This window comes from Mustela nivalis (assembly GCF_964662115.1).
Source record: "Mustela nivalis genome assembly, chromosome: 10".
NCBI lineage: Eukaryota > Metazoa > Chordata > Mammalia > Carnivora > Mustelidae > Mustela > Mustela nivalis.
Window position 1 is genome coordinate 32685448 of NC_139029.1, and position 14172 is coordinate 32699619.

A 14172-nucleotide genomic window follows, 5' to 3' on the forward strand; every position below is an offset into this window, starting at 1 on the left:
CAGTTAAGTTTTAGTTTGTCTTTTACTTAACTTTTAAGCCTTTCTTCTTGGCTTATGTTGAAAAGTTTAAAAAGAGATTATATCAGGGGCGCCTGGGTGGCTCAGTCATAGGCGCCTGCCTTTGGCTCAGGTTATGATCCCAGGGTCCTGGGATCCAGCCCTGCATCGGGCTCCCCGCTCAGCAGGAAGCCTACTTCTCCCTCTCCCACTCCCTCTGCTTGTGTTCCCTCTCTCGCTGTGTCTCCCTCTGTCAAATAAATAAATAAAATCTTTAAAAAAGAAAAGAGATGGGGGCGCCTGGGTGGCTCAGTGGGTTAAGCCGCTGCCTTCGGCTCGGGTCATGATCCCAGGGTCCTGGGATCGAGACCCGCATCAGGTTCTCTGCTCAGCCGGGAGCCTGCTTCCTTCTCTCTCTCTCTGCCTGCCTCTCTGCCTGCTTGTGATTTCTCTCTGTCAAATAAATAAATAAAATCTTAAAAAAAAAAAAAAAAGAGAAGAGATGATTTCAGGACTGCTTGAGAGTACAGAGAAGGTAAATTGCAGTTGGAATGGTCCTTGTCAACTGCAGTAAAAATTTGAGATGCTGTTTTTATTGTTGCTCGGGTGGGCAATCAGTTAGCTGCTCAGGAAGCTGGTCCTAATCTTCCCCAGGTGGCTGCAGCCTCTAACCTAGAAGCTTCGAGGCCATTTTTTGTATTCCCCTTACGCTGATTTGTATACATGCTTTTTTTTTTTTTTTTAAAGATTTTATTTATTTATTTGATAGGCAGAGATTACAAGTAGGCAGAGAGGCAGGCAGAGAGAGAGAGGAGGAAGCAGGCTCCCTGCTGAGCAGAGAACCTGATGCGGGGCTCGATCCCAGGACCCTGAGATCATGACCTGAGCCGAAGGCAGAGGCTTTAACCCACTGAGCCACCCAGGTGCCCCTGTATACATGCTTTTATATTTCTAGGAGGAGGCCACACTTGAACCCCTGACGTTTCACTGTGGAGGGAAATAGGTTGACGTAATTGAATGAGAATCTGTATGCAAAATGGATATTCCCCGCCCCCACCCAGCCCCTGAAATACCACTTAGATCACATCACCTTTGAAAGCAAGCAAGGGCATTTACTTAAGTTTATTCCTTTGTTGAAGAAACCTATTGAGTACTTCCTGTGTGTCAGTCACCCAGCCAGGAATCACTGCCTCAGAATGAAGACACGTTTCTTGTCCTCAGGGAACTTGAAATGTTTAACAGTAAAAGAGGTAACCAGGTGTTATGATAAATGATATAATAATAGTCCAGTGTTGTCCTAAAGAAGAGGGTGAGCAGAACTGACCAGAGAAGGCGTCGAGAGGAAGGGATGATTGGGGCACACGGGGCAGCTCGGTTGGCTAAGCGTCCTGATTCTTGATCTCCGCTCAGGTCTTGATTTCAGGGTCATGAGTTCAAGCCCCACACTGGGCTCCATACTGGGCATGGAGCCTACTTTAAAAAAAGAAAAAAGAAGAGGGGATGATTGAGTGGAATCTTAATGGAAGAGTGGGAGATTTTTGGCATGCAAACAGGCAGTGAGCACAGTATGTCCGATGAGTGAAGACACACTGGTGTATACCCCTGGGGAAGTAGAGGTCGTCTGGCCCATCTGGAATATGAGATGTATTAAAAATGGCAAATGAGGGGGAAATGAGAGAATGAATGTCAGAGCTTGGATTCTGTCTTACAGGCTGCGGGAAGCCTCTGAAGGATTTTAATCAAAAGCAAAGCCACAGTGAGGTATACTTTTCGGAAACATCGTCAGCGGTAGAAAGGGTGGTGGAATGGGGGCCACGTTGGAGGCAGGGGTGTGGTTGGGGGATGTAGAACAGCCCCAGCAAAAGTGGGTAGGCAGATGTCCAGCAAGGCAAATTTATAGAGACAGTAAATGAATCAGTGGTTGCCTGGGGTTGGAGGTGGGAATGGGGCAGGATAAAATGGGCAGGAGGGATCTTTTCAGAGTGATGGAAATGTCAAAAAACTGCATGTGGTGATAGTTGCACAGCTCTGTAAAGTCTCTAAAAAATCCATTGTACATTTAAAATGAGTGAATTTTATAGTATGTAAGTTATACCTCAATAAAGCTCCTTAAATAAAGAAAGAGGGGTTTCTCTTCTGGAAGGGCAGTAGCGTTGAGAAAAGACGATGTTTGAACTGTTGATAAAGAAATAGCATTTATGGGATGCCTGGGTGGCTCAGTTGGTTAAGCCGCTGCCTTCGGCTCAGGTCATGATCTCAGCATCGTGGGATCGAGTCCTACATCGGGCTCCTTGCTCATCGGGAGCCTGCTTCTTCGTTTGCCTCTGACCTGCCACCCTGTCTGCCTGTGCTCACTCTGACAAATAAATAAATAAAATTAAAAAAAAAAAAAGAAATAGCATTTATGAGAGTTTGACCTTGATTTTGTCTCACAGAGGCAGGGTAGTCATCTGTCGGGTCAGCCAAGTGGCCTTCCTGTGCTTCTGCACGTTTGTAAAATGACCTCAGCCCTATCATCTCCTTGGTAGGTTTCAAAGCATGTAGATCTGTCCTTAACTGGCAGTCCGGAGTCTGCTTTCTGATCCTTATCAAAAAGGACCTGTGGTCCGTTCATTTCTCTCTGCTCTGTTATCCAGCAGATGGCTATCAAGTGCTAAGCATTGTTGTGGGTAACGGGGCACGGGATCAAGCAGGTACAGTATCTGCCTTCAGGGGACTGATAATCCAGCAGTGGGGACAGACATTACTTAGAGTTAACATAACTGTTGTGTTGGATTTCCTTGTACAGTAAGAAAATGACATCAACTTGAGATCCAAAGGGTTGCTGGGGTGGTAGTGGGGCTGTAGACCCCGGTCCCATACACATCCGCTGGCTTTCCTTGGTGGTGGGTGAGCCTTTTGAGTCTGGGCTACCCGGGGCTGTCTGGGGCCTTACATTATCTTGGTGTTCCGTAGAATTGCTTTTATTGAACTATATGTTGGCTTCATTTTGTACACGCTTGTGTTGGAAGAAATAGCCTTACCACATTCACACTCCCTTATTACAGAAATGCTGTGGAAGTTAGAGTCTTCAACATCATACAGTGTCCCCCTCTTACTATTGGGACCCACAAGAGAAATTTCCTCCTGATGACTGTTTGCTATTTGCTTTGCTGTTTGGTCTTTTAGTCACTCTGAAGCATCCCATTCCATTGAGCTACAGATCTCTACACGTGGCGATCTCTCTGCCTGGAGTGCCTCATTCCATTCTTGTTACGTTTAACTCCTGCTTGTGTTCAGCTGTTAGTTCCAGTGTGCGTTCTTCAGGGAAGCCTTCCCTAACCAACACCCACTCCCCTTTCTAACTAGGTCCGGGTGGCTTTTTTGTTTTTTGTTTTTTTTTTAACTTTTTAAGTAGGCTACACAACCAGCAGGGAGCCTGGTGTAAGGCTCAAACTCACAACCCTGAGATTGAGACCTGAGATGAAATCAGGAGTTGGATGCTTTACTGACTGAGCCACCCAGGCCCTGCCTAGGTCTGGTTCTTTCTTTCTTTCTTTGTTTTTCTTTTTTGTTGTTGTTTTTTGTTTTTTAAGATTTTATTTATTTATTTGACAGAGACACAGTAAGAGAGGGAACACAAGCAGAGGGAATGGGAGAGGGAGATGCAGGTTTCCCACTGAGCAGGGAGCCCGATGCAGGGCTAGATCCCAGGACCCTGGGACCATGTAGGTCTGGTTCTTAATGGGACTGTTCATAGCACTCTTTTTGACTTAGTTTTGAGTTGGATGCCTTGTTGTTTGGTAACTTTTTTGGTCTCCTATACTGATGGCAGGGAGATCTGTGAGGAGACTGCTTTTTTGTTCACTGCTGTATCTCAGAGTCATGGTATAATATCATGCCCAATCAATACTTCCTGATTGGTCAAATGAATGAATGCACTGTGGGCACTAAATCTTGCAACTGTTCATTCTCTCCTTTCCTTTGGTGATTTGGGAGCTCAGGCCTCCTTGATTCTACCTCTGGTTCCCATGGCATGCATTTTGTGGACTAACATTCCCCTGACTATATATTTCCTTTCTCGACTTCTTCATTTTTAAGATCCAGTGTGTACTGTAAATTTCTGTAGTCCACTTAAAGCCCTTTTGGAGAAGAAATAATAAACAATTAGGTATATGAATAGGAAAATAAAGGGAGAAGTCAAAGGGAAATGTTAGTGCCTTTAACCAGATGCAGGAGAGTTTTCTGTTGCATTGTTTTAATTTTATTTTCAATGTAAGAAGGGGAGGAAAAAAAAAAAAAAAACTTGTCCCCTAATTTGGCAGGAAATGCCTCTGAAGAATTTGGGGCCTGTCTCTGCCCTGAGATGTTCTTCCTGGTAGCGGAAGGCTTGGGGCTGGGCTCAGCAGGGCCTCATGGCCCAGTTGGGGGGTTGGGCATTGACCCGTGGATGCTGTCTGTGCATCTCAGTGTTCCAGTCCAGTTGACTTTCCCCTGGGGGAGGGTTTGGGCAGAGTTGGTGGGAGCTTTTTTTTTTTTTCCCCTCTAAGAAGGAGAAAGAAATGAACTTGTCCTCTTGTGTTGCAGATTCAGTGGTTCTTTCCTTTGACTCCGCTGGACAAACACTAGGCTCAGGTACCAACCCCTCCCCCTCTATCCTTTCCGCACTCAGCACTTGGCCACATTTGAAGTGGAGCCTGGTGAGGTGGGGGGCGGGGTATCCGGGGAGGGCCATGGACTATCTCAGAACCGTGGGGATGTCTTCAGGAGCTTTTCTGGAGACTCATGGTTTAGAAAGTGGGACGTAACATCCAGAAGACTTGGCCAGCTGCTTGAACAGTGGGCACTTGGGGGAGTGTGGGTAGATGCTTCCTCCTCGTTCAGAGTGTTCCAGGTTCAGATAAAGGGTGTGTGTTTTCTTTTTTTTTTTTTTTTTTTTTTTAAAGATTTTATTTATTTATTTGACAGAGAGAGAGATCACAAGTCGGCGGAGAGTCAGGCAGAGAGAGAGAGAGAGAGAAGCAGGCTCCCACTGAACAAAGAGCCCGATGCGGGGCTCGATCCCAGGACACTGAGATCATGACCTGAGCCGAAGGCAGCGGCTTAATCCACTGAGCCACCCAGGCGCCCCAAGGGTGTGTGTTTTCTGAGCACATATCGTGGCCCAGAGAGTGGGGCAGAGTTCATTGAGGGGCCCCATGCTCTGGGGACGCTAGAGAAGATTGTCATCGGGGCTCTCCAACACAATGTCAGGCCAATGGGAGTATTGCAGCTTCCTGAGGATATGCACATCCATAGGCTGAAATACACACCTCCCCTGGGATGCGCACTTCACCGTGCACGTGTGCCAACCCACGTGCTGGCTGACAAAAGCCCTCTCTTCCCCGAGTCTAAGCGCAGGACATACAGGCTGACAGACCCACTCCTTGGACACCAAATCCCTCCAGCTCAGTGGAGCTTGACTCTCCTAGGTCTGAGGCCGTCTCCCTGCTTCACACCGCTATGCTATTGGCGGTGAGCAGAAAGAGACATCACTTTGGGTCTTTGACTTGCTGTTACACGTTGGTGTGGGAGCACCAGGATGACCCCACCGTGTAAGAAGAGCGCCTCCGGGCATCACCCTGCGTTTTTAGTCAAAGATGGTGGTTCTTGTATTGGTGGGTGCCGCCTGTAACTGGGAGGCTCGGCTGGCATGCCAAGGGCAATTAATCCATTTCGCTGTCCTCGGATGCAGTAGATATAGGATCAGTGTTTCACAAAGCAGCCCTGACGTTCCGGCAGCTGTGGATGAGGGGAAAGAGGAGTTCGGAGGTTGCAGTCACGGCTGCCCCTGTTTACTAAGGGCTTCCTGTGTGCCGATGCTGTGGTAGGAGCTTCAGACACATCTTGCAAGGTGGATAGTGTATCTTTGATTGTAGATAAAAGAAACTGATGCTCTGAAAGGTAAAATAACCTGTCCCGGCCACTCAGATCGGTCCGCCTCTGCAGCTCATACTATCTCCCTTGTTATCTTGCTGTCTCATGCCTCATGTGCTTGAGATGTACTCCACCCAAATGCTGAGACAAGAGAGATCACTTTAAGAGAGAGTGGACAGGGGTGCCTGGGTGGCTCAGTGGGTTAAGCCTCTGCCTTCGGCTCAGGTCATGATCTCAGGGTCCTGGGATTGAGCCCCGCATCGGGCTCTCTGCTCAGCAGGGAGCCCGCTTCCTCCTCTCTCTTCCTGCCTCTCTGCCTACTTGTGATCTCTCTCTGTCAAATAAATAAATAAAGTCTTAAAAAAAAAAGAGAGAGTGGACAACACAAAAATTAAATTAAATTAAAAAAAAAAGAATATAGATAATGTAAATATCAAGAAACAGTTCATATAATGTGTTCAAAATATGTCATTAAAATCGGTTTTATGGTATGTTAATAAAAATTCACGTAGGATTAAGAAAAAAAAGAGTGGACAGAGAGAAAGTTTTTAAATAGACACAGAAGTTGTGTCTACTTTTATTGGAAAAGATTGATCAATTTTATTACATTCAAGTTAAAAACTTCTCATTAATCAGAAAGACACCTTTAAGAGAGTGATAAAGGCAATTCAGGGCAGAAAAAAGATCTTTGTAACACAAACAACCAACAAGGGCCACGTTTCCAGAATGGAGAACTGCAGAAATCAATAGGAATAAAGAAACAACCCGGTATCAAAACAAGCAAAAAGGCCTAAGTAGGCACTTCACAAAAGAGGAAATCCAGATGGCCAATAAACTTATGAAAGGGTGTTTGATTGCATTTTGCATTGCCACCTGGGGAAAGACAAATTAGGATTTCTGTGAGATCCCTCTGCACCTCTACCAAAATGGGAAAACTGGAAAAGCTTGCTATCCCCGAGTTGGTGAGGATGTGGTAGAGTGGAGACTCAGAGCCTTTACTGGCCAGAGGGTAAATTGGTTACAGCCTTTTCACAAATGACCATGTAGTGTCTAGCAAAATTCGAATAGACACATACCTCATGACCTGGCATTTCCTCTCATAGCTATATTCCCTACATAAATGCATGCTTCTGTAGGTACCAAGATACATGTACAAGAAGCTCTGTCATTGGACGTAGCTAAAGGCCTGGAGTGCACTAAATGCACTAAAGGTGCATTTAGCAGCTATTTGAAGACTCTGAGATATGAATGGCAGCAGACAGGTTGGGGGAAAAGACTAGAATTAAACATGCTGCACACTGGCAATGAATTTCTCATTTTTCCACCAGTGTCCCATGTGCTTGCTAGACTGAAGCAGTGCACATCAGGGCACACAGGGAATTTCAGAAGACCTCTAGTTAGGGCTCTTGGGTGGGAAAGGGGCTCCGAGGCTCAGGCAGAGGAGAAGTCCCAGGGGTTCTTTTCCTCTGTTCTCTTGTGCCCTAGTCACCCGGCTGTCCCACAGTAAGTTGTGATGGTGGTGGGTTCAGTGGCAGCAGTGGTCTTTAAGTCCCTAAAGCTGAGAAAGGGAAACCTTCCTCTCTGATCAGAGGATGTGTAATCCCGGGAGGGCGGGGTGAAATCGGTTGCCTTTTTCTCCTCTGCCTTCCTGCTGGTTGGATTTGGGTATAGTTTAGGAAATGTGTGACAGAATATGGTAACTAAGATCCCAGCTTTCAGGCCAGAGAACCAAGAAGGGGAGGCCCAGTGAACTGGAAGGTACAAGGAGAAAACAGAGAGGGAAGAACTCAAAGTGGTTCCAGAAAATTACGTAGGACCTTCTGGGCTAACCCCTTAGCTACACATGCATGCTTCTGATGCTAACCAACATACCAAAGAGTTTGAGAACTGATCTGAAAGACCACTGCCTGAGTCCCAGATGAGACAGTGGGTGGCGCACACAGAGGACACACATGAGTGGGCTTTGACATTTAAACCACAGCCCATGGAAGGCTGGCCATAACTCGCCCCCTAAATCCAGCCTGTTTAAGAGTCTGGTAGAAAAGAAAGGCCAACATTGCCCACTGGATTTATTTATTTAATTTTTAAAAAGATTTTATTTATTTATTTGACAGAGAGAGAGAGAGAGAGAGCTCAAGTAGGCAGAGAGGCAGGCAGAGGGAGAGGGGGAAGCAGGCTCCCCACCGACCAGAGAGCCTGATGTGGGGCTCAATCCCAGGACCCTGAGACCAAGACCTGAGCCAAAGGCAGATGCTTAAGCCACTGAGCCACCCAGGCACCCTTATCTACTTATTTTTAAAGATTTATTTATTTTAGAGAGAGAGACTGTGCGCGAGCAGGGGAAGGGCCGAGGGGGAGAGAGAATCCTCAAGCAGACTCTGTTGCTAAGCACAGAGCCTGCTAAGCACAGAGCCCTACACAGGGACCCAGGACCCTGAGATCATGACCTGAGCTGAAACCAAGAGTCAGACACTTAACTGACTGAGCCACCCCGGCGCCCCCTTCCCCAGGATTTAAGCAAGAGCTAAAGTTTCATCACTTCATATTCAAAATATCCAAGGTATAATCCAAAATTACTTACCATGTGAAGAACCAGGAAAATCTCAATACAGATGTTGGAATAATCTGACAATGACTTTAAAATGGCTATTATAGGGGTGCCAGAGTGGCTCAGTGGATTAAAGCCTCTGCCTTCAGCTCAGGTCATGATCCCAGAGTCCTGGGATCGAGCCCCACATTGGGCTCTCTGCTCAGCAGGGAGCCTGCTTTCTCCTCTTTTTCTCTCTCTCTCTGCCTGCCTTTCTGCCTAATTGTGATCTCTGTCTGTCAAATAGATAAATAAATCTTTAAAAAAATAAATAAAATGGCTATTATAAAAATGCTCCACAAAATAAGAGCAAACAGTGTTGAAACAAAAAAGATAGAAACTGTTAGGCCCATTCCCCACCACCAAAAAATAAATAAATAAATTAAGAAAGAACCAAATGGAAATATAGGGGGAAAAAATACAATACTGACATTTTAAAAAACTCAACTGAATGGACTCAGGAACAGAATAGAAACGAAGAGGAAAGAATCAGTGACCTTGAAAGGAAATCAATCGGAATTACCCAGTGTGAACCTCAGAAGAAAGAGTTAAAAAGTTGAGCAGAGCCCCAGTGACGCATGGGGCAACACCCAGTTACTGTCTCCCATTGGAATCCTAGAAGAAGAGGAGCAGTGCAGTACAGAAGAGTCACTCAAAGGAATAACGCCTAAAACTCCCCAGATTTGGTGCCCACGTGGGGTTTATCCTGCAAATGAAAGGCTGGTTCATCATTCAAATGTCAGACAATGTAGACTGCCGTATTTACTGTCTAAAGAAGGGATACTACATGGCCATGTTAGTTGGTGAAGAAAAAGTATTTGACAAAAATTCAGCATCTACTCCCAATTAAAAAAAAAAAAAAAACAAAACAAAACTCAGTGAACTTAGAAGGGAACTTCTTCAACTGGATACAAGGCATCTCCAGACAACGTATAGCAAACAGCAGGCCTCATGGTGAAAACCTGCTTTCCCTCTGAGATCCGGAACCACTTCTGCAAGTCCAAGCTGGTGCAGGAAGGCAAGAAAAAGGAACAATGACAGCACGGATTGGAAAGGAAGGAATAAAACCGACCCTCCTCATAGGTGACATGATTGCCTACATAGAAAATCTCAAGGAATCTACCAAAAAACCCCCTCCTAGAACTAGTAAGTGAGTTTAGCGAGATGATGCGATAGAAGATCAAAGCATAAAAAATTTATTATATGTCTATATACTAGCAATGAATAATTAAAAATTAAAAAAATTTAACAGCAGCCCCTCTCCAAACCGAAATACTTACGTATAAATCTAATGGAAGGTGTGTGGGATCTGTGCATTCAGAATGTTTCTTCTCCCACTTTTTTGTCCCCATCCCCCCAAGTGTTCAACCTACAGATCTGGCAGCCGCTGATTATTGCCCTTCCTCTTTCCCTTTCTCACCTTTTCTGTCTTCTGATGTATCCTTGTCCAGCCTTTTTCTAGCAGCTCTGTCCAAGGTACCATCTTTTCTCCCCTGGTTAAGGAAGCACCTACTGGTCTCTGCTCATTTGTTACCTCCTGGTCATCCATTCTCCACACTGTAGCCAGAATGATCTTTTCAAATGTAAGTCAGATCATATCTTGTTCCCACTGAAAGCTCTCCTTTGACTTCACAGTGCACTTAAAATAAAATCCCAACTCCAAGACCTACAGATTCCGACTTACCGGCTCCCACAGCAGTTTCTCTGGAATTATATCACATTTGTGTTTTGTCCATTTGTCCCTCACTGCCCTCAAGCCACATTGGCATTCCTATGAGTCTGTGACTAGGCCAGGTCCCTTTCTGCATCAGGGCCTCTGTGCTCAGTACCTCCTCTTCCTAGAATGTTTCACTCCCACTTCCCGTGACCATCCCAGGTCTGTGTTCAGATGTCCTCTCTGCAGGAAGGCCTTCTTGGACCGCTGCACCTAAAGTCATCTGCTCTCTTGACACCCAGTCCTCCTCTAGGAAGGTATGTCTTTATTTCTTCTTCGCACTCATCCTTCCAAGTATCTGCTCTTTACTTGCATACGGTCAGTCTCCCCCAGTAGAATTTGGCCAGGGAACTTGCCTGTCTTGTTCATCACTGTGTCCCTGGTACTTAGAGAATAGTAGCTGGCACATAATAGGTGCTCAGTAAATATTTGTTGAGGAGTAGAAAAATAGAAATGGCGTTGTCCATCATGCAGTGCGTACTTAAGGATTATGTAAAAAAAAATGGTACATCCGTATGGTGGAATACTGCATAGCCATTAAAAATGATAATGTAATTTTACTTTTATCAACACAGAAAGACATTGAGGATATTTTTGAGTGAGCAAAACAGGAACAAAGAGCATGTATATCGAGGCCACGTATAAGTAAAGTTATATATGCACATTCACACATGTATTTCTGGAAAGAGATTTCTGAGAAGATGTTCACCAAAATGTTTACAGCAATTAACTTTAGATCATGGGAATTTCAAATGATTCTTAACTTCATTCTTTAAAAATCCAAGAAAACTTATTATATAGCTAATAAATAGCATGTGTTAATCCTACTGCTGGGAAAAAAGAAAATTATTTTTTTTGGAGAGAGGGACTCTGTCTTATTTTATGTAACAATTGCTTGGTGATTATTTATCCTTATCTGCCCTATGAGGTGATAAGCTCCATGAAGTTTAGGATACCGACTGCATAGTGAGCTGTTTTTGCTATGTCTTGTCCCCATTGCTCTTTTGACATGTTGTCCGCCAAAATTCTCCTGCAGCTTCACTCAAGATACCCTGGCTTGGTCTGGACACACTTGATAGAATAGAATAGAATTCCCTGCGTGCCCTGCTCAGGACATGGCTGTTTTCCCAGGAGAGAGGGAACCAGGTGTATGACCCATTGGCCGGCACCATCTGGGCTGGGACTCCAACCTCCTAGTGAGGCTCCACTTCTGCTGGCCCCAGGTGTCTCATGCTGGAGAAGAGCTATGCTATGCTGGGACGGAGGATCCATAGTCTCATGGAACCACGACTTATCTGGAGCCTCTTGTGAGGCCTCTCCCCTCCCCTGCACCAGCGTGTACCCATTTAAGATTGGATTTCAGTTTGTGAACTTCTGAGTTATTTTACTGGGTCAGTTAATTTAGTCTAGGTCAGTGAATTTTTCTGTGTTTATCTTATAATACTGCTTTTCCTATTTTAGTCTGTCTTTGATGAATTGATGCTCCGTTATGACTTATTTCCCTGACTTGAGATGATGTGGGAGCTGTTTGCGTGTTGGCCAGCCCCTCTGGGCTGTTGCTGACTCCCATGACTCATGTGGGGCATGGCTGGGGCCTGTGTCCATCACCCTGGGGCAGAGGCGAGGAGGTAATAGATAATTGCTCTCTTCCTATGTAGGTCTGCTGTTCTTATTGCCTCTGAGAGTCAGGGTGGCATAATTTAAAGAAAAGCTTCAGAGTCAGACCTGGGTTGGTTCAGCTGGTCTGCTTACTGGTTGGGGATCTAGAACATGTTCTCTCTGCTCTCTAAGCCTCTGGCCCCTCACACATAGAATGGAGACAGTGCCTGCCCCATGGGGCCATAAGGATTAAATAGAGACTGTAGGTGAAAGTATTGAGAGCAGTGTGAGTACACAGTAGGTGCTCAAAAACAGTTGTCTCCTTTTATCTGCCATGTCTGACAGTCCATTTGCAACTCTTGTCAACTTTCCCTTTCACTGGAGCCATGACCTATATTACGTACGTTTAATATAGCTTATGACTTTTATTGGCGACTGTGCAGTGCCATTCCTTTGGAAATGAGAGCCCTCTTTCCATTGGGATAGGTCCTCGTTCCATTTACCACTCAGTTCCTTTGCACTTAGCAGTTCCGAATCATTCCATTTACCACTCAGCCCTTTGCACTTAGCCGTTCATCACAGCTCAGAGGCTGGAGCCAAAGATGACCCCGTCAGAGAAGATCTGGCTACAGGAGCTGCTTCCATAATGTGGTTGGAGTTTTCTTCCTGGTGGCCTGTCCTGCCTGGCTGGCCTGTGTGTATCCTGATATGAAGTACTGTCATTTTTTCTTTTTTAATTTTTAATTTTTTATAAACATATAATATATTTTTATCCCCAGGGGTACAGGTCTGTGAATCGCCAGGTTTACACACTTCACAGCACTCACCATAGCACATACCCTCCCCAATGTCCATAACCCCACCCGCCTTCTCCCAGCCCCTCTCCCCCCAGCAACCCTCAGGAAGTACTGTCATTTTCCCATAGAATGACATCCATATCTTTAGCCCATGAACTAAACTTTATATACCCTGGTAGTGTTCCTCAAACTCCTCCTCTTCGTGGGAAATGTTCTGATGTCCTCAACAGCCATTAGTTACTAAACATCTGCTTTGTGCGGATTATAGGGACAGCTGGTGGGAATTTGTGGTGGCTCTTTAGACTGAAAGAGGGAAGTGGGTCACTGGAGGCCAAAAACACCAGTAGCACAGTTGGCTTACGATGTGCACTTGTGTTCCAGAAATTCCATTCTGGGTGTCCGTGGCCTAAGGATGAGGCTAGAGTAGGATACCTTGCTTGGGGACCTTCGAGGGAGGTCTCGCTTCATTCTGGAATAGGATCTCGCTGTGTAGTGTGGTGTTCCCAGCTGTTTACACATGAGAGCAGAGGTTGAGAATGATTCTATTTGTACACCACGCTGAAATAAGCAGGGGGCACTTAGGGTTATCTAATTGGGTACTGTGAGAGCATTTATAATTTTTTTTTAAGATTTTATTTTTTTTGATAGAGAGAGAGAGAGAGAGAGAGACGCATCGAGAGAAGGAACACAAGCAGGGAGGAGAGGGAGAAGCAGGCTTCCTGCAGAGCAGGGAGCCCAATGCAGAACTTGATCCCAGAACCCTGGGATCATGACCTAAGCTGAAGGCAGATGCTTAACGACTGAGCCACCCAGGCATCCCACATTTATGATTTTCTTTACGGAATTATGAACAAAATAAAATACAAAGTATTATGGAGTATATTAAATCTTGAATTGCTGTAAGACCCAAATAGGCATTTTCAAATTTTTAAGTGAAAAGCTCGAGCTTATAATTTTTTATATCAGGGTTTATGTCTCCGAGGTGGTCAGTTTTCATAAATGTTGCATATATGCTTGAAAAGAAAGTGCATTCTCTACTCGTTGGGTGTGAGGTACTCTGTATATCAGTTCAAATTTAGTGATTGTTCTGTTCAGGTCTTCTGAATTTTCATGGATTCTGTGAGCCTGGTTTTTCAGTGGTTCTCGTGTTTCCCATTGTGATGACAGAAGACTTACATATTTCTCCTTGTAATTTTGTTAATTTTGCCTTAAAGAGAGAGAGGGTTCATCGCTAGGTGCATGCACACTTTAGTGCGTGGCCTCCTTTTGTTTATGTCCAGTGTCTGAGCCTCCTAGGAGTTTGCATGAGCTTAGAACACCAACGTGGTCCTTTGGAACGGCAGTGGAAGAGTTAATGGTTAATTTCAACGACCGTTGCGCTCGTTCTTGTTTCTGACGTGGTGCAGGTGCAGGAGGAGAAAAGCAGAGATTTGCATTATCCATGCCACTTCCCACCTGGAGCCAGGCAGCAGACACACATGTGCTCCTCGGTCAGGGATTTTTATAATGCTGAGCTTTGCAGCTTGGCTGAGGCAGGAAGCCCAAACCACCAGACTAAACATCTCTCCTTCACTGCATGGCTG

At 45.2% G+C, this 14172-nt stretch overlaps 1 protein-coding gene across 2 annotated transcripts in view; it reads left to right on the forward strand.

The window, feature by feature from the left end:
• The window catches only part of ST3GAL3 (ST3 beta-galactoside alpha-2,3-sialyltransferase 3), a 191546-nt gene that overhangs the window by 67317 nt on the left and 110057 nt on the right, over positions 1-14172 (forward strand). Inside the window, exon 3 of one of the 2 annotated variants that reach the window (XM_082687201.1) lies at positions 4564-4611. The exons of the other annotated variant lie outside the window; for it this stretch is intronic. Within the exon in view, the coding sequence (XP_082543327.1) occupies positions 4564-4611 (48 nt within the window). The remainder of the gene's footprint in view (positions 1-4563; positions 4612-14172) is intronic. 2 annotated transcript variants of the gene reach the window in all.